The sequence below is a fragment of the Neolamprologus multifasciatus genome, chromosome 7, assembly GCF_963576455.1.
Source record: "Neolamprologus multifasciatus chromosome 7, fNeoMul1.2, whole genome shotgun sequence".
Lineage (NCBI taxonomy): Eukaryota > Metazoa > Chordata > Actinopteri > Cichliformes > Cichlidae > Neolamprologus > Neolamprologus multifasciatus.
The window spans coordinates 6,148,735-6,174,208 of NC_140445.1; the positions used below are offsets into that span (position 1 = coordinate 6,148,735).

At 39.7% G+C, this 25,474-nt stretch overlaps 2 protein-coding genes and 1 long non-coding RNA gene across 4 annotated transcripts in view; 1 reads left to right on the forward strand and 2 right to left on the reverse strand.

Moving 5' to 3' along the window:
• Nucleotides 1-12,664, reverse strand: part of LOC146513612 (uncharacterized) — a 70,924-nt gene extending 58,260 nt beyond the window's left edge. The window contains exons 1-7 of the mRNA XM_085168242.1: nt 12,284-12,664; nt 11,554-11,641; nt 11,404-11,445; nt 6,667-6,889; nt 6,408-6,533; nt 4,544-4,667; nt 4,226-4,295 (exon numbers count right to left, since the gene is read on the reverse strand). Of these exons, the coding sequence (XP_085024368.1) occupies nt 4,226-4,295; nt 4,544-4,667; nt 6,408-6,533; nt 6,667-6,889; nt 11,404-11,445; nt 11,554-11,641; nt 12,284-12,426 (816 nt within the window). The 5' untranslated portion in view covers nt 12,427-12,664. The remainder of the gene's footprint in view (nt 1-4,225; nt 4,296-4,543; nt 4,668-6,407; nt 6,534-6,666; nt 6,890-11,403; nt 11,446-11,553; nt 11,642-12,283) is intronic.
• Nucleotides 12,665-14,030: 1,366 nt separating this feature from the next.
• Nucleotides 14,031-24,591, reverse strand: olfml1 (olfactomedin-like 1). Of its 2 annotated transcripts, XR_014875130.1 has the most exons (9): nt 24,045-24,591; nt 21,455-21,558; nt 21,130-21,320; nt 20,925-21,028; nt 19,005-19,193; nt 16,479-16,659; nt 15,111-15,270; nt 14,612-14,999; nt 14,031-14,581 (listed from the first exon to the last, which is right to left on the reverse strand). XR_014875130.1 is itself a non-coding variant. In XM_085166749.1 (8 exons), the coding sequence occupies exons 1-8, from the start codon at nt 24,168-24,170 to the stop codon at nt 14,843-14,845; spliced, it is 1,212 nt and encodes a 403-aa protein (XP_085022875.1). In that variant the 5' UTR covers nt 24,171-24,591; the 3' UTR covers nt 14,031-14,842. The 2 variants fall into 2 exon arrangements, 1 of the variants encoding a protein (XP_085022875.1); XM_085166749.1 differs by having other exon boundaries at nt 14,031-14,999.
• Nucleotides 19,986-20,863, forward strand: LOC146513615 (uncharacterized). The gene is made up of 2 exons (XR_014875131.1): nt 19,986-20,084; nt 20,269-20,863. It is a non-coding gene; the product is annotated as an uncharacterized LOC146513615 (long non-coding RNA).
• Nucleotides 24,592-25,474: the final 883 nt, after the last annotated feature.

Genomic DNA, 25,474 nt, shown 5'->3' on the forward strand with positions numbered 1-25,474 from the left:
AATAAATTTATGGTGGTTCTCAAACTGAGGCTGGCCACACTAATGGACCATAGAGTCACTGCAGGTGGAGTGTGGATGACACAGGAAAATACAGAGCGAGACTAATTTGAATAAGTATACTTTTGTAGGGAAAACAAGACTTTGTTGATGTTATTTGTTGTTCATTATTCATCTAAATAACGAATTCATTTTTTTAAATTGGTAAACTCATGTATACTGATTTAAAAAACAAACAAACAAGACAAAAAAGCCCCCCCAAAACCCACAGTGGCATAGGCCATGGTTTACAGCAACAGCAAGAGAACAAGAGCTGTGCATGAGCCTCAGATGACGACTTAAAACCCGAGCTACTTCAACAACCTCCAACAAAGCACTGCAGTCTGCAAAATACAACCAGGCCACGGAGGCATGTTGCACAGAAAGAGCAAGTGACGAACAGAAATTGACGCAGCTACACGGTAGAAAAGCAGAGCATTAAGCAACTAATTAACAAGCACAACCTAAGATCAAGCATCCATGGCAGGCAATATCTGTAAGGTTTATTATATAAGATAATTGAGTGCAGGCTACTGAAGACTTATGAGTAGGGATGGGTACCGGTGGCATTAATCACCAATAGCCCAATGAGCTCGTTCACGCTCAGTGTAGCAAACGAATGTCGCTACACGCTGCTTTGAATCGTGAGACCCATTTAATTTCAGGTCCTGTTTTTGTTTCATGTGTTTCTTGTAGCTGATGATGCCTGAATGGTTGTGAAAGTATGGAAGATATGACTGGCCTGTCGGTCTGTCATGCGTCAAACATTTAGGACTAGGGATGGGTACCGGTATCCGGTGCCATGATGGCACCGGTTCTGACATAAACGGTAGTAACCAGACCGAAAAGCAGCGCACATTTCAGTGCTTTTTTTCCTGAGATGTCATACACTTTGAATTCTAGCCAATCATTTTACGTTTCCGGGGATAGTAGGCGGGCCCAGGTACGCACGTTCTTTTAGAGCAGAGCTACAGATTAAAAATGTCCAAGGCAAAGCCGTCAAAAGTCTGGCTGTACTTCACAGCAAAAGATGCAAACTCAGCAGCCTGCAACAAGTGCTTTAAGCTGATACTGTGATACTGTCAAAGGAGGTAACACCTCAAATCCGATGAAACACCTGGCGACGCATAGCGTTTTTTTTAAAAGCCGAGAAATGCGCCGTATTTGATAGCTTGTTGCGAGACCTCACACCGAGCACATCTACTGCGGGTGTGGTGCCTGTTATCGGACCCGGAGTTAGCAACATCCCCCAAAATCCCGAAGAGTAGAGTCCTGGCCCCTAGCCCTGCCAGTGTAGCAGAAATGATGAGGATGATGATGGCAGCAGCAGCCGTTCTTCTCTGAGTGAGTAGCTTAATGTTGTTCATGTGTAATTTACGTTGAGTAGGCTAACCACGTTATTACATTAATGTACGTGAGGTGAACTAGCAAACACCGTCGTAGTTACATGCGGCTGTCTTCTTGTTGGATGGCAGATACTCCCTTCACCCTGGCCAAAAAGGCTAAAATGACCAAAGAAAAAGTGGAAAACAGCTGAACATGAGAGGTTTTTGGACAAAGTTTGTGTTTTTTCCCCATTCTTTAAGCACCGGTTTGAGCACCGTTTAAGCACCGGCACCATTTCAAAAGTACTGGTTTGGCACCGGTATCGGATAAAACCTAAACGATACCCATCCCTACTTATGAGGTTAAGTGACTTTAATTGAACAATGAATAAAGTATTAAACAGTTGTGTTATACTTTTACTTAACATTTCTGGGGTAAGCGCTACTACTTTTGCGCTTACATTTGATTTGCGCATACAGAGTTTATATGGTTGGAAAAGAAAGATCTAAAACACCCTTCACTTTGTTTGCACTAATAAAAATGCTGCTGCCTTCAAGCTGCAATCACAGATAAAGCAGTGTTCTGTAGTTGGTTTGCTATACTCTCATGAATATCATTATTGCAAATCTGAGCCTAGATACAGGCATTTTAAAAATGTCTAGTGTAGTATGTGGTACACAGAATAAACTGACATCTGTAAAGAAAAGCTCAAATGAAAAAAAAAGTACAATCTGTGGTTCACTAAATGAAACAAGTGTTACTTGTTCAGTAACAGTAGGCTTGGTGGCAGAAAACTGCACAGCTGTAGGTCTTTGCCCTGCGTAAAATCACTCATTTCACAACTTTGACAAGCGACGAACCAATAGACTGAATGGGAAAGGAGGCCCAACTGATGATGGAGACATTACAGGGCCTCAGCTTGCAGATGAATCATTCATCACATAGCTGCATCTGGTCTCAAACACAAATGTGTGTATATACACATACACACATTCAAATCTTTCTGTTCTTGTGGTTTTAGCAATGCCATTTAGATTCCCCAAATAATGCCAGCAGAAACAAAGGCACCCAAATAAGCACCAAGTTTTCAGTGTTTGCTTATATTAGGGTTCATACGCATTTTTCCTGTCAGGTCCTGTTACGCAAACACTTAAATTTGTCTGTTGTCTCGGTGGCTGATAGTGCCCCACAGGCCTCAATGTGAGCTTGAAGCCATTTATAATTTTTAAGTTGTTTATTGTGTAGGTGCTCACAATAAACAGATTTTGAGTGAAAGCCAGGGAACTTCAATAGCACAAAAAAGTGGCTATTCCCATTGCCCATATTGATCAGTCCCTCTTATTACCATTATTTGCTTATGCCATAAGTTGGCTAGTTAAATATCGGACTAACGTTTAAAGCTTTCACTTGAGTGAAGTAACTCACATTACTGCTACTGCTAAGTAATGTTAGCTAAGTTTACAGCATATTCCATATATCACCATGTTTTAACAAACTACTATAATAGCGCTGCCATACTGCATCACACTCAGTGCATTTCAATCATTTCTCCAGCAAGTTTGATAGCTAGCAAAATAATAATAATAATAGTTTTAAAAATTAGCACGTGTTATGTATGTATACTTGAAAATCATCTCATCTGTCATGTGACTCAAGAGTACAAATTCCACCAGTGTCGTTTTCTATCAAACGCTCATTAAAACAGCAACGTCAAGTTTGTGCACTCATCCCCGACTGTGCGGGGGGAGGGGCCGAGTGGCGCATTGAAACAGACTGACGATGCAGAAGTGCAAGGCAGCCCAGGCGGAGAAATTTTGTTTTTACACTTTGCGACTCATTTAATTTCTCTATCTGATAAGAAAACTACTTGGTCAGATAGTTATTACGAAATACGGTTTCAAGCATGTTTAAGCACCGCATCTGAAATTCAAGCACTTTTCAAACCTTGAAAAGACAATATTAAAATTTAAGCATTTTCAAGGATTTCAAGCACCCTGTTATATTCTCAACTCTAGCTGCTAGTTGTAAAAACAAACATTTTGCTGTGAAATGGAATATTCATCTGATGGCAAAAAGCACCATGTGTCTGCTGCACAGAATACAAAGTGTTCCATTAATGGGATTCACTTACATGATCACTGTACTTAGTGACAAAGTCAGAACAGCTGTGTATCTCTTCCTGATTCTTATAGATTACAATGTTTTGGTCCACTGTCATTAAGGAGCACAATTAAATGGACATTACATGGGCAACTAAATTCAAATGTCCTGACTTCTAACATTTTACTAGTTCTACTTTGTTTGTAAAAATCCTTATTTGGTTCTACCAACTCTTTCAGCATGTTTTTGCATGTGTAAAAACCCATTAACAATAACTGTATACAGACAGTTAAAGCTTGTATCTAATGCACATTTTAAAAATACAAAACTCTCTAATGTTCAGGCACAGCATGGGGCCAATTTAGGGCTCGAATAATTCATAAACAATCCTGTAGTAATGTTAGCAAAAAGTTCCCAACAAAACTCTGCTCTAAGCAGGGTGTTGAATGTTTCATGTTACATTCTGTAATTTGATTCGTGTTGTTTCTTTACCTTGGGATGTGTAAGGATGTTCATGCAGAGACAAATCTACCTATATAACAGTTACATGTCTCTTTGTATTGGTGTGCCCTCTTGTGGGCACAACAGGACACTAAATTGTTTTCCCCCCCCTTTAAAATAATGTGACTTTTGGGCATCCCCAAACTGAAACAAATTACTTCCAGGATTTTTGTAACTCAGATAGCAATTTAACAAAAATTAAAGTTTGTCATCCAACTTTCATTGTTTCAAATAGTGAAACGCGGAAAGTAAAACGACTCACCATGTGCTTGGAGAGCTCGGGCTTCCTGTGTTTTAAAAACTGGTCAAACACCTTTACCTGGTGCTGCACCCTAATCAAGAAGAAGAGAAAAAGCCAGACAGTTTAGCAGAACACAGAGACACCAAAAAAACCAAACAAACCCCAACAACAAAAGGTTTGTAATGATCGTTTCATGATAACCCAACTATCAGACAAAACTGAATTTTTCTTTTCTTATCCTTAATTTACATCAGTTATATCCACACATAAACCACACTCTGGTTGTATGTTTTCTTTGTATTTGTATAAAGGCAACAATAGGAACTGAAGTTTTCTTACTTGGTGAGACTAAGGTCAAACATTTCTCCCAGATATTTGGGTTTATCCAACAAAGCCACCAGAGCCCAAAAGGCCTCCTCCTCCCCCAACTCCATCAGCAGCACTGCTGCTATGTAGGACATCCCTGTAAAATGCACACACATTTTTTCCTGGATGAAGCACAGGGTAAAAGGTAGCAATAATATGGTTTATCAAGAAAAATATACACGTGTTTATAGGGGTGCTCAAGATCCAGCTAATCACGGGTGTGTGTCACCACATTCTACACAGGCAAAGAAACAATGTTGCTGCTTATGATCTCTGCACTGTGCTAAATCATCAGACATCATGCGAATAATGTTATACACAGCACATAACTGAACATTTTCAGACACACACTGTGTCTATCCTCATTAGACTGTCCTCAGGTTTGACTTGCTTTGACTGGATGATTAGTCTGACATCAGTTAATTGTTTTCTTGCTGCACAATGACATTGTCAAGCGCACCAACACTGTCAATGAAACTGGTCATAAATAAATTTTTCTCCCACCCATAAATTTTAAAAGACATTCAAAATAGGACTTCTAGAATATATAATGCCATGCAGAAGATCACTAGAAACCATTGTTCATAAAGGGCTTTCGGTTATATAAGATTTACAAAATAACAAATGTTCTCTATAGTTTTACACTAAGCAGTAGGGATGCAACGATACCAATTTTTTCAAACCGATACGATACCGATACTTGGATCTGAGTACTTGCCGATACAGAGTACAAAAACCAATACTTCTACCACACACACACACACGCAATGAATTGGAAGACAGGTTTTATTTTATTCTCTGCCGATAAAAAATAAAATCGTAATAAAAATGACCACAAAAAAATTTCAAGTGAAAAATAAGCACTTCTGTTAAATTATAAAATGAGTCAGAGCCTCTGTTATTTTAACTGCCCATGGATTTTCTCTTGACATTTTTCATCGCTTTTCCAAAACCTGAGTTAAAGTTGGCTGTTCCGGTCCACACTGCTGACATTTTGTTTAGCCTAGCTACAGCAGCCTCCAGTTTCTCTTTTTTATCTGGAGCCGCCAGTCTCACTCGCCTAACCCTGTGCCTGTTTAGCGCGGGATGTCCCTCTAGTGGCCAATCTAAAAAACTACAACCGAAATGACAAGCCACCCTCCGATTAATGAAATAAGTTGGTATCGGTTCATGGTATCGGTTAACTTTTACGAGTATGAGTACACACACATTTTACAGTATCGGCACCGATACCCGATACCAGTATCGGTATCGGTGCATCCCTACTAAGCAGTATTCTTACGGAGACAAAATTAAAATGCACCTCTAACCATGATGTTATATATTTAAGAAGAAAATTGGGAAGACAGAAAAGGTGATGGTGATGTTTCAGAATTCCAAAACAAAAAAGCAGGTATAAAAGCTTATGTAGTTATTTCTGCAGATCTTTAGGTTTTAAGACTAAATTATTCTAAAGTGCATCATGACAGAAATGTGCAATTAATACAGGAAAAGATGTGATTACTGAGTCATTTTTAAAAACAACTTAAACAGCGTCAACTCTGCTCTGTATTAAAAGGTCATCTACCTCCATCAAGTGGTCACATCATGTACTACAGTATCTATAGAATAACTGAAGCAGTTTCCAAAAAAATGTGCTGACTGATGAGGGAGCACAGTGTTAGGTTTAAATCTCCCACAATATGTAGCATAAGACCAATAAAATGTTGCTAATTTATTAATATTATTTGCTGTGTAGCACAGGCAGACAAAAGGAAAAGGTACCACTATAGTACATCCAGTTAAAATGCAGGGAAGTGAAAACATGCACAAACAGTTCAGTCATTCGTCTCATTACCTTGGGTGTATCCAACCTTTGGGTTGTATTTGGCGCAGGCGATTAGGACCCTGAAGAGTTTCGCTTGACCCTCGATGGCCTCGGGACTTTCTCCCATCAAGGACCGATGAGTAGGGAAGGAACGCTCTGTTGGCATGGACCATTTCAAATGAGGTGCATTACTTTTATTTGTTTCAGCTACACATGGTGCAACATACAGAAACACTATGTAAAGTGAGTGTTAGGGCAACAAAAATGTTGTTGCCCTGTCTGAACTCACGTAGGTCCAGGGCGATTTGTCTGAAGAGTGTGATGTCATCGACAGAGTAGCGGGGCTTTGAAGGGCTGGCGGACCTTTGACGGTTTAAGCCCAGGTCGTTCTGAGTGTCGCTCAGTGTAGTGATTGCAGACAAGATGCCGTATTCACTGACTCCCAGGTCGACCAAAGGTCCTCGCACCTCAGACAAACATGTCTGTTGAAAAGAATACAACATATACTCTGGCTAGAAATCCATCAATAACATTAATGGTTGACGGAGAAAGGCACTGAATGCATGCAGAGTAACATGGATGAATAAAACTTCAGTGAAACTGTGGCATTTGAACGCATTGAGGCACTACAGAGCAGCTGGGTTAGGGTATTAAAAACAGGGTGTTAGGTAAAGAGCGTATTGGCTCAAACATTTCTAAAAAGTTCAGTTGTTATCTTAAGTATATTGTTAATCCATGAAATTGCATTTCAGTGGATACAGCAGGGTCTTTATGTTCTTCTTTGTTGACTTTAATAAATGAAATTCACATCTAACTAAGCAACCTTCCTGTTATATAGAAATGTAATCAGAATACAACCAGCTGGCAGCCAGTTGACTCGAGTCATTCAGACTGATGGCAACATGCTGGCACCTGACTGAATATATGAATTAAAAAGCAATTATTTGCAAACCTTTGACAATCTCTCTAATTCTAATTTGCGATTCTAAATTGGCCAATTGTTGTCTGTTGCTGTGTGAACCATGCAACAGACTGGCTACCTGTCAAGTGTGCACCCCGACTCTCAGCATACGACAGCTGGGGTAGGCTCCAGCGACCCTGAACTGGATAAGCCGAAGAAAATGGATCAATGAAAGTTACAAAAAAAATTCCCCCAAAAAATGACTAGGCAGTAGACTTGTAGTCAAGACCGCCTAAACCAAGACAAGACCAAGACCAGAGGGTGTCGAGACCAAGACAAGACCAAGACCAGAGGGTGTCGAGACCAAGACAAGACCAAGACCAGAGGGTGTCGAGACCAAAACAAGACCAAGACAAAGTCGAGACGAGACCGAGACAAAGTCTTTAAACTGCAGCCAGATGTTGCTTCGTTTACGGGTGTCAGGCATATTTATATGTTTTTGTGATGCACTCGCACAGCCCTCCTCACTGCTGTCTACTGTCTCACTCACTGAGAGGACAGACACATAATAATAATAATAATGGATTGGATTTATATAGCACTTTTCAAGGCACCCAAAGCGCTTTACAATGCCACTATTCATTCAGTCTCACATTCACACACTGGTGGAGGCAGCTACAGTTGTAGCCACAGCTGCCCTGGGGCAGACTGACAGAAGCGAGGCTGCCATATTGCGCCATCGGCCCCTCTGGCCAACACCAGTAGGCGGTAGGGTAAAGCGTCTTGCCCAGGGACACAACGACCAGGACAGAGAGCCTGGGGACCGAACCGGCGACCTTCCGGTTACAGATGCGCTTCCCAACCCCCTGAGCCACGGTCGCATATCCTCGCATGTGATTGGCCACATTATGGAGGGCTTGGAGCATAGCTGAGCCACTGTGTGAGAGCTGAGCAGCGAAAGGAAATTAAGTGAGGAGCCGGCTCTCGCTCAAGGGGAGTCGACTCTTCTGATTCACTACAAAGCACTCTCTAAGCACGGCTCTTAGAGCTGATGCTTTTGTGCATGACACATTATCGAACGCTACGTTGTGTGTCATGCATACTGTTGACTCCAAATCTCCCGACCACTATGTCGAACTGAGACAGCAAGACCGAGACAAGACCGAGGGATCCGAGACCAAGACAACATCAAGACCATGTAAAAGTGGTCTCGAGACATCCAACTGTACTAGGCAGCCACAGATTTATTTTTGTGTAGATGCAAGGACCTTGCTGACCTATTTTACTTGTTTGACTGAGCTTTTAGCACTCTCTGACATAGAAGGTAGGTATGTCAAACTAAGTATGTTCAGTGTTGGATGCTTTTTTTCCCCTCGTTGAGTCAATTTAATGCAAGTTTGTGTAACTAATACTATTTCAGGATGGTGGTGCAAGAGATAAGCCCTCTTGTTTGTATTATTCTCAGAGTACTTTAAATTATTTAATAAAATACTGACATTTGGTGTATCTGTATCGATACAATATCACCATGCAAAATATTGCAAAACTATGTTTTACAGACTTTTTTCAAACACCACTAGTGAATCGACATTTACAGCACATAACTACTTTACCTATTTTGTCATTACTATTATTACCAGACAGGTAATTAACAAATACATTTTTCTTATTTGGTATTATGTTGCAAGTAAAGAAGGGAGAAGGGGAGAGATATTTTCTCTCTCTCTCCCCTTCTCAGTTATTTTTGGTTAATTAAGTGAGATTCAGCAACTACAGGCTGCAGGTCTCTAGGCCTGTGCTTAGCTAACATTATCGTTAGCCAAGTTATTGTATAATGCAGTCCTACTGCTTAGTGTTACAGGAAATAACACAGCTACTAATGTTGGCTAGTTAACATTACTTAATTGCCAAATTGGGTTTGATTCAGCAGATGTAGAACTTATCCCCTTCTTTGCAACTTCATCTCACCAGCTGTTCACACATTTTTGCTTCACTTGAACTCATACAGTGAAGTTGCAAAATTATTCTTTTTTGTGCGCTTCCAGGCTGCCACTGTGTGACATAAAATGTTTTTCAAACAGTAACTACTGTGTGGAAAACTTGGAGCTGCTCCCGCAGTGACACGCTGCAGTATCAGTACAATCTGAATCTGACATATCGTTGGAAAAGCACATGGGTTTCAAACCTGTGACGCTGCACGTAATGCGAAAGCACACAAGAATTTCTCATTCATGTCCAGTTGGGCAGAAACATTTCTCATCCATTTTCCAAGGTTGCAGAAATGTCAAAAATGACTAAAAACAGATCTCATGGGAGTATTTGTAATTTATTTTCAAATGAAAAGCATAAACCATCCTAATATTTAGTCAACACATCTAAAATTTGAAATGAGGGGATTTTTGTTGTTGTTTTTGTTGTTTTCTTGGGCAAATTGCCAGAATTTTTTTCCAAGGAAGACTAATCAATGGCTCAATGACACAACTAAAGTAAAGTTAAATGGTAGCCAAATTCTTTTAAAATTCCTGGCCATGTTTTTTTTGTTTGTCTTCCTTTTTTCCTTTTTTTTCCCTTCTTTTTTCTGTTTTATTGTTATCATCCGAATCTTAATGGCCTAATTTGTTTTGATATATGTCTTTATATCGGTTGGTACTTGCTGTATTGGGCCTGATATGTCAAATTACATGTGCAAAACTTTATAAATAAAGAGGGGAAAAAAAAATAAAAAAATTAAACCCAAATGCAGAAGGACAGTATCACATTTTCAGTACACCCTATTCCGTCGCTTGTAAAACCAAGTGTTTTCTTGGTCTCTCACATTTTTGTGGAAGACTTTGAGGCCACTCTTCTTTACAACCTTCTTTCAGTTCATTGATGTTTTCAAGCATTTGTTTATCCTCAGCTCTAGTAAAGTTTGCCCCAGAATTCAAAAAAATAAAAAATAAAAAAATAAATTCCTGGCAAAAAAGGATATATTGAAAAAATATATGGAATCGCCACTCTTTGAGGATGTTTATTCAACTTTTTTACTTTGCAGCAAATAAAGAAATCAAAAATATGTCTCAAAACTATTTCTGTTTAAGAGCTGAACATTCTGGCTTCACGAAACGTACCTAAACTATATTAAATTCACTTATTTTAATAAATAGCATGTTTTGTCCTTCTCTACATCAGAAAATTATGGAATCACATTGCAAATGATACTTGCAGAAATCTAAATATGCAAACTAGTCTGTAGTTTGCACATGATTTAAAGGAAGCTCATCAAGAGAGCTCTCAGCTGAAAAAGCAAAGAATTATAAAACTCCTTCAAAAGAAAATCTTACGTGGTGACTGGGGAAAAAAATCAGAAGGTTAAAAATGAAGGAAAACATATGAGCAGAAGGAAGACAGAGTATCAGGACTGAAAACTCAAAGCAGTACGCACTGAAATGAAAACCAGCACAACAAAACAAATGGAAAACAAATGGGCAGAAACAGGATTCAGTATTTGAGATAGAACTGTAAAAAAGTGGCTGAATGAAACTGAAACGAAAACCAGCACTCACATGTACACAGAAGAAAATAAGCTTACAGTGAACTAAAGAGAAACAATCCTGGGCTGCAGTTGAAAGCGATGTTCACTGATGAATCATCAATCTATATTGGCCAAGAGATGATGCTCATACTTTTGTCTGGTACTTTTGCACCGATTGTGAGAAGGAAAAAAAGGGACTTTCCTCCACTCGTGTGACAAGGGGTTGATGCCAGATAAAGAGCCAGAGGAGATGGCAAGCATGACATCAACACTAAACTCAAAGCTCATAATTTGGACACCTTTTCCCTTTCCTTATTGTAAAATATATTTGGCGAAGATGAAGTTACTTTTTTAGGGTGACAATGCACCTTTCCACAGAGTAAAGTGTTAACTCAGTAACATGGCCAGTAGTCCTGATATCAGTCTGACAAATATTTCCCCCTCAATATTGTGCAATCCATCTTTTTGCTCAATCTATAAAAATATGCCATATAAATTATATTTGTTTAAGACATGTTCCATGAAGCCAGAATGTTCCACTAGTAAATAAAAACACTTATATGTCATATTTGTGATTTCTTTGTTTGCTACAAAGCAAACATGGAAATCACACGCAGGCTTGGAGGGATACCCATTCTGATAAATCGCTCAATCTGAAAACACAGCAAGAGTGTGAAGAAAACAAGCATGTTCGAATGGTTGCCAAATGTGCAAAACACAAGATTTTCTTCAGTGCTTTTTGTAGTTTATACAAGTCTTACTTGGCTCTTGCAGATAAAGCTGGCTCCATTCCAGTAGCTGAGCAGCTCACACAGCTCTTTCACCCTCACTGAGCTCAGCTGGGGGTAGCTGACAGACAACACAACATGGTGAGCTTGGGCTGATTCATCAGCTTTTTCAATCAGACAGATACTGTCATTTTCAGTAATCCTAAACTCTGGGCTTTAAGTGCTCAGTGTCTGACAAACCATGACTGCAGCTAGTCAGAGTGTAATACGATACTCACTGGAGGAAGTATTCAAGTAGAGATTTTTGTGTTTTATTATCATTTCACGTGTATGACGTGTGGACCTGAAATAGTTTTTAGCAGAGTAGCTTTGTCTAACATTATAAATATTCCGCTTAACTCAGCTTTTCTTGTTTGTTTCAGCAACTTGCTGAACTTAAATTCAATTTAATAAATGGATCAATACAGTTGGCGATAAATAATTTAAAATACTTTAACCTTATTAATACAACGAGGTTTTCACTTCTAAGAACAAGATAGTTAGAAACTCTTAAAGCCGACAGCTAATGTTACCACGACTATAACTTACTGAAGTGATTAGCTTACTTTAACAACAAGATTAAAATCGTACAGTTAAAGAACACAGTTGAGACAGTGAATACTGAAATAACTAGCGTTTGGGAGTAAATGACTCGGGTGAGGAGCATAATAAGCCAGGCTAGTCGCTTACACGGGAGCTAATGTATCGTGAACCTGTTCCGCACCTGTAATCGTGACACCGGTGATGAAGTTTCTGGTCCTTTTTTTTAGTGAGAGCAAAGCCGAATTCATCAAAACGCAAATTTTCACTGCGCCTTTTAATTGTTGAACTCCTCCTGTTGACGTTGGTACTGCTTCTCCGCTTCATGGTGATGAGAAAATCCTTCGAACACTACTTCATCCGTTCCCAAAAAGGAAAAGTGAAATTCACCGTCCAAATGATTTCTTGCCGCTGCAGTCAAAGTAACCGGCCGCTCTGGAACCGCCCCCTTTCCCTACGTCATCTCCAACCGAAAATGGGCGGGTAAATCAGAAACTTTAAAATGAGTGATGCGAAAATGCTATAAATCTATATGACTAAACATCAAACAACAATATAATTCTTCTAAGATAAAGAAGCTTAAGACCTGATATATATAGTGAAATGTGACTTAACAATATTTATGCACTGAAGCAAACGCAATATTCGAATGTATCTGGTCAGCATGGAGCTGATTTTCACAGTTCTCCACCCTGGGGTCAGGCCCTTAAGGGTCCCCAAGTACACCTGTTAGGCCATGTGATAATTAATGGGGAAAGCAAAAAAAAAAAAGAAAGAGCAAAGTTCTTGAAACTTCTTGAAAATGGTGGTTTATTATCAGTATTTTGACTTTGACTTTTTGCAAATAAATGAAATATATTTATTCTGTCACAGTTAATTATTACTATCTTTTACATCACCATTTTCTATCACGTTTAAAACAAGGGAAATGAAGTAATCCACTCTGAGACTTTAATGCAAAGGGGACACAACGAAGGTAAACGTATAACCGGTCATAACCAAGAGAGGGCGCTGTCGCACTATTTACATCTGATTCACATGCATTTCCAACCATCTCAGCGCACTCACTTACACTAAAAGTCACAAACAGTTCAAAATAGAACCTTCATCTATATCAAACTAATAAATAACGTTTGTTGCAGATTATGGCAACACAATCTGTAAAAAGCAGATTCCGCAATTTATGTGTCGTATTGAAGTTTTAGTCTAGTCTTACTGAATGCCTGCTGTACTGAGAACTGGATAATGTAAAATTAAATCCTCTTAAGATGCTGATTTTAAGAGCATTCTACAAGAAGATGCAAATGTGCAGAGAATGAATGCAGCATGCACTCTGGTTCTGCGTAAACTGAGAACATTATTCTTTGATGTCTCGATGCATGCTCAATCATAAATGTAAGGAAATCCCAGAAAGCTGATTCTCTTCAGCTGGACGATGCGTTTTCAGTGGGAGACACGTTTCATCACTCATCTCAACACTTACATGAACTGAATCTGCTTATTGGCATAATGTTTGATGTCGATGAGAATGTGTAGTGTAAATGAAATGAGAGTTTCCAGCACTATTTTCTTACTGTTTGCAGAATATACAATGTTGACATTTGGTTGTCCTTTCCTTGCTCTGCCTCTGCGAATCTTCACTCCTCATTGTCTTCAATACTGATTTAAGTAGGGTTTTTTTTTGTGTAATTCTACTGTGTTCAAGTGCAATAAATAAGCTTTACAATACTACTATATTAGCAACTTATACATGAGGGATTGGAAGATTTTAACAGCTGGGTAGACTGTTGACCAACTTCAGCAATGAAATAATGCCAGCATTTTAGGGAGAACTCAGCTATTCAGCTGACAGAGACATATTCTACGTTACATATTTCAAACAGTTTTTAAGATGGAATTCATCATTCTGAAAAACGTACTGAAAACCCCTGACATGTAAATGCTCTTTATTGTGTTGCTACAAAGTATAAAGTACAATGCTTAAAAAGGCTTCAGTTAGACATGGAATTCATGTCTATAACCCTTCACAGTGATAAAGGCAGCATCCATTGCCAGCAAAGGAGCACTAAACAACAGCAGATTATAAAAATACCCTATGATTAGCTTTCCTAGACGTGCTTTTTTTTTCTTTTTTTTGCATGATTTTCAAGTGATAATATAGATTTTAATACAGGATGCAGAATTAACCAACACATTCTCACACCCGACTCATCACACACTAAAACTTGTTCTGGAACTGCTTCTTGTCATATTTTAACACTGGGGTGCCTAGTTGATATCAGCATATCAGTATAGTGTCAGAAATTCACATAAAAACAGCATGCATTATATATGTTGGCACAGTTAATGGCAGTTTTGAGTTTAAATGCAAACTTTCTATTGGAATTTCTGCTTTTTTTTGCCTCATAAAACTTTTCTCTAAATATAGTGATAACATCGTTACGGTGAGGTTTTTTGATCACAAAAATCATAAAGTGTAAATCTTCTATTGTGGTAAACCAGGACGGAAAACAATCCTGTTTTAGGTTAAAATACATCTTTCCTTGAACTACACATTAAAATTAAACTTTTTAAAACATTTTAAAACATTTCTTTGGTTACCGCATCTTTCATCAGCAACAACACCAGTAGAGCAATTTTTCTTGGGAATGTTGAATAATTACACTTAAGGGGTACCCAGTACATTACAATGCGAAGCAACTGTGTCCTCAACAAACATCAGTATATTAACACTGTTGTAATATTAGTCTGCAATGACTTGGTCATTCTTGCGTGTCTCCACTTTGTATATCGTCTGGTAGCCATCATCCCAGGCATACAGCTGCTTGTCTCCGGGGTGATAGTGGATGCTGCTATGGCTGGTGTAACGTTTCGGGAAGAACATCACAGGACTCTCATTGCTGCAAAGGGAACGGGATGGCACAGGGAAAAGAAAGTGGTTTGTCATGTAGATACTGTATGTATGTATGCAGGTGTATACTGTGCATGCATGTGCATGTGTACAAGCCAACCTGTGAATGGTGTCATGGATGTCATAGAGACACTGTATGGTGGAACGTCCTCCATAGCGTGTGTTGTAGACCACATAAAGGGTGCCACATATTAGGAAAGCTCCTTCGGCGTCATGGCTTCTACACTGTGTGTCCCACACAGACTCTACTGCCAAGGTTCCTAACATATAAAGAAACAAAGCTGGACTGAATGGATATATGTTCTTGCTTTATGTAAGTGGCGAGATCAAACCATAGAGGGTACAAAAGATGGATTTACTGCTCTGGGCAAAAGTTTTGAGTCACCCGTCACTTCCCAAAAAATATGCAATATAGGTGCATTTATTAAATTTACATAGTATATAGGCAAAAATAGAGTTTATGCAGTTCTTATAGTTTTAAAGCAAATATTTGCTGTGACAGCCTGAACTCTATGTTAGGGAACCCTTCTTGCTATTTTTTTAAGTAGTCTAGGGGAATAGTTCTCCAGGCATCTTGAAGGACATTTGATGTTGGCTGCCTTTTGTTATGTTCTCTCTCAAGATTATCCCACACTGCTTAAATAATGTTTCTGGGCTCTGGGAAGGCCAATCCATGACTGATAGTGTTGCATTGTGTGTTTTTCTATCCAGGTATGCAAAGAAAAGCGTCTGGACTTCTTTACTGTAGAAGTCCAGACGCTTTTCTTTGCAAGCTCCTTTGACTACGATGACCTGGATGACTGAGAACCTTCACAGACCTATCCAGGTATGCTTTTACTACATTAGCAGTATGTTTGGGATCATTGTCATGCTGAAAAATGAAGCCAGTTCCTTTCAGATGCTTTACAGATATTATTGCATGGGGAATCAAAATCGTGCTACTTTTATGCTTTGATGAGACCATTTATGGTAACGATAAACTGCACAGTAAATGGGTCAGCTGCAGGGCCAAATGCATTTCTCAGGTCCTGTGTCAGGTCTTTACCAGAATTCTTTGCAATTTTTTTAGTAATCACTTGCAATAGCTGTTGTTTTTTTTAGCCTTTCGTGTTCTTTTGACCTCCACTTGTCCAAATAAATAAATAAAGCACTCCTTTGAAAACTGTTAGGAGCAAGAAATAGAATGAGTGAACAAGCAGCCCATGTACAGAAAAACTTTGAAAGACCTTTAGATCTGTATAGTCCTCCTTTCTGACTTGTTGAATGACCTGAGAGCATAAACTCATCATTACGTTTTTAAAGAGCAAATAAGGTTATGCCTGTTTCCCCGTACATTTCGCCTCCTGTTGCCCATAAAAAAAAAAGTTTTTTTAAATACAGTCTATGGATCAGAAACCACTCTGGTGCTTGTTTTATTATATATATATATAGACAGACACAAAACCTCGTAGCAGGAGTAGTACTTTACCTATTTCCAGTTTGGCGATGACCAGGTTTCCTCCATACTCAGCATCTGCATGGATGACCCAGAGGCCAAGTTCATCAACAGCCATGTCCAGGTAAGTGTTAGGGTTCAGACTGTAAACAGGCATATGACCGGCTCCTGGAAGTAGCATGCTGTCCACCACTGTGCCATTCAGCAGGTCTACCTTTAGGAATTTAATTGATATGAATGCACATCATTATAGCATAGAGCGCCTTTTATTTGAGTCACTTTATCTAACCACATAATTAGATTGAGTAACTACTGAAAGTATGTGAACAGTGGTGTGCTATTTTAGGCACAGAGTTGGAGGGTACTGCATGTTGAAACTGGACTAAGACAAAGGTTAACGTTAGCATGCTAACAAGCTTACAAAAGAGCCATTTCAGAGTAGCATTTTGGGCTTGTAGTAGCGCATAATGTAGGTATAATTAATAATATTGTGGTTTTGACGGCATTAAAAAGTACAATGGTAAAAAGAGCCTTCAGGTTTCAGGCACTTTTCTGTGGAACCAGATCTCAGTTTGGATTCAGGAGACAGACAGCCCTCTCTACTTTTAAGATTAAACCTTTCCTTTTTGATAAAGCTTATAGTTAGGCCTAGATCAGGTGACCCTGAATCCTTTCTTAGTTACGCTGGAATAGGTCTAGGCTGCTGGGGGCTTCTCATTATGAACTGAATGTTTCTTCTTCACTTACCTCTTTTCTCTTACTATGTATTTATACACCACTTATAATTAATCTCTGGCTCCTTTCCACAGCATGTCTTTGTCATTTGCTCCTCACATACCCCACAACCCGTTGCAGTAGATGGTGCTCCTCCCTGAGCCCGGTTCTGCTGGAGGTTTCTTCCTGTTAAAAGGGAGTTTTTCCTTCCCACTGTCACCAAACCGCTTGCTCATCGGGGCACATATGATTGTTGGGGTTTTCTCTGTACTATTGTAGGGTCTTTACCTTACAATATAAAGTGCCTTGAGGCGATTGTTTTTGTGATTTGGTGGCATATAAATAATAATAAAATTAATTGAATATTAATGTAGACTCTATTTAATTTTGGTGTCTAGTACTTGGCTTATACAAACCAAAGGCTTTAAAAATCCCAGACAAGCCACCATCTATCAAAATGTGGTTACTTTATGTACTACTTAAAGGCTTCTGTAAGAAGAAAAAGAAAGAAAACCAGTGCACACATGAGCGACCTTACACAAATTAGCTGTGTTAGCAATGCTCCCATGTCCAGTGTTGGGGAGTAACGGAATACATGTACCGCCGTTACGTATTTAAAATACAAAATATGAGTAACTGTATTCCGTTACAGTTACCGTTTAAAAAGGTGGTATTTAGAATACAGTTACTTTGTTGAAATAAATGGAATACACGGCGGTACTTCCCTGTTTCATATTGTGGCGGGTCAGGACTGTTTGGGTTTTGTTTGACAGCTACGTTCTGTTGTTCCAGCCAGGCGGCAGCGTTACGGTTGCCATGGTTACAGGGTGACGCTCTCTCTGCGTGTTTCCTGGGTGAGAGAGGCCTTTTTGTTGTTGTTGTGCTAAGCTAATAGGCAGAATGCTACTAATGTAGCATCATAGGCAGTGTAGTCCATGCTGCAGGGAGAATGGACTGCCATACTCGTTATGTGTCTGTGAGCGAGGGAGGGAGAAAAAGGAAAAGCACGAGCTGTCATCGAGCAAAAACGGGAGCTGGAAGCATGTAAATATAATAATAACCACTGCAGCCAAGAAGAGTGCCTGACGAGCCCAGTTGTAAGTAAGCTATTAAGACTCGACTGTACACCGTGTTCGTGTTTTCCTCCAAAAACAGTAAGTTCCGTTGGAGCAGCCTTTCAACGCCTCTCTTTGTCTCTGCTAGCAAAGTTGACCCAGACAACAAAGTAAAGCTATTTTTCGGCTACGAGCCCGACACAGAACCCACCGTATTAGCCAGAGGTCCTTTACTACGGTTCGGAGCCGCAGACCTTCAGTAACAGTAATAAATCACAGCAATAGTACATTCATGTAGTTGTAAACAGCATGATAATATATTAAGTAATCCAAAGTATTCAGAATACGTTACTCTCATTGAGTAACGTAACGGAATACGTTACAGAATACATTTTGGGGCATGTATTCTGTATTCTGTAATGGAATACATTTTAAAAGTAACCTTCCCAACCCTGCCCCCCCCCCCCCCCCCCCCACCCCAAAAAAAAAAAAAAAGTATCCTGACAAAAGTCTTTAGCTCTACTGGAACAAAACTGTTCTCTCTGCTCACTGACCTCAGCTGACACAGAAGTGAAGGAAAGAAAACAAGACCGACTCCTCAGTGACTAAGCTCCCTGTTATGAAGTCTCAAACTGGTAAACTGCAATTGTATCCAGGAACTGTTGCCAAGCGACATGAACGACTTTAATCAACCACTTTTGTACACAGAGTGCAAATCAACACAAGAATGCCTTGATGTGAAGTACACACGAACAACATCGCCTTCATGTTTGCTAAATCACTTACAAACCTTCACTATTTGGTTTGTTGTATCTGCTTTGTGGTAGTAGAGGAATCCATTGTAGACCACATGACCCGATCCTTGCCAGTGGAAAGGCAGCTGCACCACCTTTGCTGGAGATGAAGTCCTCTCTGTGAAGCTTTGCAGGGAAACGTACTCCAGCATGGTGTCGTTACGAATTCCGCTGAGCAGATAAATCTGAAAGATTTCACATTGGGACAAGCTGAGATTTTGCAGCTCAGCTTTATATTCTATTCTTTACGATAAACTGTATAAAAAAGGCTGTTTTAAAAAGCTTTTAGCATTTTGGTTGGCATCATCTTAAGTGTTTTGAGCCGGAAAAACAATTTTTGCACATAGTGGTGGTTAGTAATGTACATCTGTAGGGTGCATGTGTGAACAGCCGCAGACACTGTTTTATTCTAACTAACATTTAAATAAAATCATAGAATGTTACTCACTTATAAAGCTTGAAAAGACTTCTTGGCTGTAAACATGTTCATTTAAAGCACTAAATTTTGCCACTTTAACACAGCAGTCCATGGGAATTGTCTCACTTTTGGAACAAGCCTCAAGTGGCCAAACAAGAAACTGCAGTCTGGCGTCAGCTTTTAAGTTCAGCTCCAGAACTCAGGGCAGGTGGTTTTATTCTGTTGGCCAATCTTATATAGCTACAATACACCCAGCCATTTACATCTGGGTGGAATTATTAATTATTAGGAGCTCCATAGTTTACACATTTGCCTAACAAGCCAAAGATTCCTGGTTCAGTCCCAGGAGGAATTCCTAAAGCACTGGCTAAATATAGCTTTGTAATTATTAAAGTTGTGAACTATTATTTAGTCACTTGCTCACTCATTGCAAGCAAAGAAACCACACATATTTAACAGAAATACTGTTCTGACTGTTGTCAAATTTGTACATGTTTGTTTGTTTGGTTAGTGCACTGGCCCTTTAAGAGAAAGGCATGCCTTTCTCTTAAAGGGCCAGTGTGCGGACAGGGGAAGTGTAAGAAAGAATCAGACAATCGACTGAATGTGATCTATGCTGTGATTTATGCTGTGAAAGGCTGATAAAAAGGCATTCCCTGTGAGTATGCATTATTGTTTGGCACTTTATGTTGATTAAGAGAAGTTAATTAGATGCTGTATTACGCGTGCTAATTTATGGTTCGTAGACAGTTGTTTGGTGTTAGCATTAGCACATTGGCACGCAGCTCCTCAAGTAATTATTTTAATTTGTCACTCATCTACACTGTATTTTGTTGTTACAGTTTCACACCTGCCATATAAAGAAAGGTCTAAACCCACTCTGGCGTTAGTGACTTTTGTGTGGAGGTGTTTAACTCCTGGATAGTAGAAAGTGGTTCTACGAGGCCAGTACAAATACCAAAAAATTAGCATCTTTGGGAGCTGTTTTTCTGGCTCCCTGAAAAACAGAGGTCAATTTTCTTACCCTCTGCTGAACCATATTTTTTGTCACTAACTCCTATCAGGAAATATCTGGCTCTTCAGATACAAAGTTACAAATGTTACAACAGCTAGTGTCAAACGTGAAAGAAAGTGAGAGCCAAGGGAGTAAAATTATACATTATAAAACCAAATGATCTGAAGCTGAGCTCAAAGATGTTAAAATGTTTTGCAGAATACAGGAAAGCTGCTCAGTTGGTAATAATTGTGGTTTTATCACCTTAAGCCAGCCATTTCCATCCCAGGTGGTCATCTGATAACAGCTGATGCAATCACATAGGACAAAATAGTCCAAAAAGCACGATTCATTTTGATTATTCAGAGAACAGATCAGTGAGTGTCCATTAAGAGAGCGACAGTGAGACAAAGATAAACAGAAGAGTGCAGCTCAGAAGGAAAGACAGCTTTACCTCTGCTGCAAACAACCAGTTATTTCATCATCTATAAAAAAGGAAGAGACCTTGGCTGATCCTTCCGAGGGGTCCTTGAACCAGCAACCATAGGTGTCTCCTGCCTTCTTCACAATCTTGAGAGACTTGATTTGACTCAGACCCGTGCTGCAGTCTGGAAAAAGCACAGAAGCAGGAATGAACATTTTGTTGTTTCTTTCTATTTTCCAAACTTATGTTACGTGGACCTTTAAATATCTCGTCTTATTTAAGCACCGTTTTGCACTTTGATCTTGGCTTTCCTTTTCAGCAGGTCGAGTTCTGCCGCTTTTATCTGCTGTTCCAGCAGTGCCTCCTCCATCTCAATTTCAGACTGGCTGGGAATTTTGTTTTCCAAATATTCCAGCTCTCTCTCCATCCGGTCTACACGTACAGACATGCCGTCCATCTGGCTCTTCACCTCTGATCTGTACAGCAAAACAGTGCTTATTTCATGGATTTCATTCAGTCTCTTGGAAATTTGTCATTATTTCATTCATGTTTTCAATTAAATAGTGTGTACTGAGAGAAACTTGTAAAGGAGATCTTTCACATATGTTACCTGAGAACACTGAGTGTAGACAGATAACCTCTGATTTCACTGGAAAGGTCAAAGGTTCTTTGGGTGACGCTTGTGGTGCTCTGCTCACACTGATTCAGGCGCTCCTGGTTTCATGAGAAAATGAGAATATTTAGTTTGAGAACTGATGTTTTCTCTAACAACTAAAAAGTAAAAATTTTACTTGGTCAGGTATGAACAATACCACAAAGTCAATTTAACGGCAACCTTCGGTCCTTCTTTGCCATTTCTGCAGGACGTAAAGTTTCTGACTCGTGCTCTTGTTTAGTAGCTTGGATGCCTTCCGGTAGCAAAAACGAGGCGAAGGAAAAAAGGGGCAAAACATTTATTTTCCATATAAACCGAAAGGTACAAAACAAATGCCTCTGGTGGGAGCTCCGTTTACATTTCCTTTATGATACAACAAAAAATAACATTAAAACGGCGACGGTCAAAAAACTGTTGCTCCACATCCTGCTCGCTTACCTAACCTTTTACCCACACCCCTCCGCATGCAGGCCAAATACACACCCCCTTAGCGACACTTATCAACACTTTACAACAACAGACTAACAAAGCAGGATTAATTTATGGAGCACAGCCGTTTACATTACAACATAAAATGATCAAGATTATAATAGAAACTTAAAGATCATGACAAATACTTGAATATGGCATGATGTAACTGAGTAAAATATTGGCATGGACTTGGCTCCAACAGTCTTGCTCCACTCATTCTGTACATTAATAGCACTTGATGCATTGCTTTGTTTTTAAGTTATTGCATTCACAAGAAAAGTTGACCTCTCACTGTTCATGTCACCCACCCACCCGGCCGTCTGCCAGGCAGGGTGACAATACCCCATCGGCCCTTTTACGGCTCAGAGGTAACAACTGAACTGTAGCCTCCCACTGTGATGGGATCTAGTTTGATGATCACTTGTTCCCTTGGAAGGTGTCACTGCGAGGCAATACAAAGTTTTTCTTAGCATTCACCTCTATTAAGATGAAACACAGTGGACCACATCATAGTGGTCTGTTTCAGCATGACAGTGACCTCAGCCTCAGGGCATGCAGGCTTAGTGAAGGGTTTAATGAAAATCAAAATGGTGTGAATTCTCTGCTATTGCCTACACAGTCACCAGATCTCAACCTTGTTTGGAAAACGTAGTGTTAGACAGGATTCACCACCACTGCCATCAAAAAACCAAATGAGGAATATCTATAGAAGCACTTTATTGTCTTGATCCCAGTTTCATATTTTTGGTTTCACTGTTTTAAGTCATGATCAGGGCATTCCTGTTTTCTGGTTTCCTGGTTTCCTTCACACCTGATCTGCTGCTCTTCACGTAGCCGTGTGCAGCAGATCATCGCCAGATTGTCTTCACCTCTTCGGTGCCCACCAGCCGTCAGCTGAACTCAACTCAACCGGTCCGTGATCTCCAGCCTTCTTTCCTGGAAATTTCCAAACGCTTTTCGGAACCAGTAAATCGCGCCCTCCTAACCACTACCACCTGCCCACTCTCTGCCAAACTCCCCAGTGCCCTGGATTGTAGTATGGACTCTTCCTTCCTGGTTATGGAAATATCACAGCAAAAGTAAGGCTGAAGACTTTGACTGCCTGCTTTGGGATTCATTCACTACCCCTCGCTTACACTCTCTCTCTCCTCCACAGATTGCACAGTTCACCCCCGTTTTTTGTGAGAGCAACTTTTGTGTTTGTTGGATTTCTGGATTCCTGGTTTGGTTTTTCTTTGCTAATAAACTGGAAACTTTATCGTGACATCCTTTCGTGTTTGAGTTCAGTTTTTGCTTTATAGTTATTCCAGAGATGAGTTTCAGTTTTGCAGCCCTGCCTTTCGGCTCATGTCTTGATTTCTATTAGTAGTTTTCAGTTGCCCTTAATCTTGCCTGTGTCTAGCCCCTGTGTTTATGTCTTGGTTCTCCTGTGTTTACTTGCCTGACATTTTGTTAAGTGTTAGTGTTCATGTCTGGGGCTTACATCATATGTTGATTTAGTTGTGTTTCTGTTCCCCTCCCTACTTTTTTCTTTCTTTCTTCTTCTCTTTCTTTTACTTGTACAGGGTATTCTCTCCCTCTCGCTCTATGACAGCTGGGGCTGGCTCCAGCTGTTCTGTAATCCCACGCTGCATAAACAGTAAGAATGATGGAACTGGCATAATTTGTATCTTGACAGCCTCCAGCCAAACACTCTTTAACTGCACAAGTTCACTGATCAGTCTTTTCTCTATTTGCTCCAGTTCTACAAAACTAGTACCTGAAAGTCCTTCAAAATGTAGTAAACCCACCATAATGAGACATGTTGTATTTCTATAGATTGGAAAAACGTACTGACTGATATTTTTGTTGCCTCATTTAGATTTCCACAGCTCTAGATGATCAGATTATGCAGTACAGATGAAATTTTCTGAACTGAACTGCAGCATTCAGCAAAATGTCAAAGCAAAGTGAGTAACACTACAAACAGCAGTTAATAGGTGGGAGCTGAGTCTATGCTCTTTGTGTCTCTGACCTCGTGCCAGATGCACATACACATAGTTGACGTGAAACAGAAGAACCGACATCAGCTTACCTCCATCTGAGCCAGTCTCCTCTCCAGGTACTGGATTATAAAGGCATCCTGAGATGAGCTTTGGCTCCGGACTGAGCCCACGATCAGACACAAAGATACGAGAAACAGGGGAAGTGTGCCCGACATGACTAAAACTCAATAAGTCAGGCCAGAGTAGTCAGCCCAAGTTTCACTGCCTCTGCAGCTGCAGGGAAACTTTAGTCTTTTTGTTTCTGAAAAACTTGCCAGTATTAATGAGACCACTTCCTGTATTTCCGGAGCACTCCTGAAGCACAGAGCTCAGTAAACGTTCTCCAAAGTGAGAGCATACAACAGTTTTGCTGTGTTAAAAGCAATTCCAGATTCCTTAAGTGACTGAATTCTTCTCCTTCTGCTTTATTCAGGAAAAGTTGTAGCTCCAGAACTTTCTGCCTTGTTTCTCTAATAAGTTGTTGCTTCACTGGGTTTTGGATCCAAGTGAACCTCACCCACGGTTCCTCCCAGTCTCTCTCTCTTCTAGTTGCTCTGTCTACCTCTCTCGCCCATCCTTCTACACTCTGGTTTTTTGTGCATTTGAGGTATGAGAGAACCATCCAACAGAGGAGGGGGAGAAAGAGAGACAGTGAGCGCTAGAAATAACCCCGACAGTTTATACCCCATTGGTCAATCCAACATTTTTTCCATTGTAATACTCTCCAGATGGCCCACTGACACGTCCTCAGTTCTCCCACAGAGCGAACCATGACCCAATAAAGTTACCAGTTGGATATATTAACCAAATCAGTGCTCTATAACCTGTCTGGAAATATTTCTGAAGTATGAGGACAACCGCCATTTATACTAAACTCCTTCACAAACACACAAATTGTATTTTGCAGGCAGGATTTGCAGGCTTTATTTTAATATACTGATAAAAAACAATAATTACAAAGTTGTCTTTTAATTTCCATTTAATTATTGTTGTCAGGGGGGCTGGAGATAATGCCAGCTACCATAAGAGGAGAGGCAGGTACACCCCGGACAGGTCGCCAGTCTAACACATAGAGACAAACGACCATTCACACCTATGTAAATTTTAGATTTACCAATTAACCCTTTAAGACCTACCATAGAACCAAGTCCGCCAGAGCTTATATTATATTTTTACATGCTGTGGAGCCATTTTTGGGAGCATTTCAAGTTGATATACATCAATACAACCATTATAGCCCAATTTTTAATAATATGTCTGCCTTAAGTGCATAGTAATTACATAAATTGCAAAAAAGTGCAATAAACTACAAAAAGATTGAAAATTGTTTTTTGCTTTTTTAACATATATTTCTAGTTAGAGAAATTTAAGAGGTTTATCCCTCAAAACTGTAAATACAAAAAAGTTGCACAAAATCGTTTCCTACCACAGGAAATTTATTTTGAGTGTCTTCATAGTTTTATTTTTGAAATACACCAAT

What these genes read in the sequence shown, in the direction of transcription:
- olfml1 (XM_085166749.1), bottom strand. Translation starts at nt 24,170, where the DNA reads ATGTCGGGCACACTTCCCCTGTTTCTCGTATCTTTGTGTCTGATCGTG. An exon ending in TCTACACTCAGTGTTCTCAG is followed by an intron (nt 21,321 to 21,454) that starts GTAACATATGTG and finishes TTTGCTGTACAG; the next exon opens with ATCAGAGGTGAAGAGCCAGA. An exon ending in ATCCATGACACCATTCACAG is followed by an intron (nt 15,000 to 15,110) that starts GTTGGCTTGTAC and finishes TTCCCTTTGCAG; the next exon opens with CAATGAGAGTCCTGTGATGT.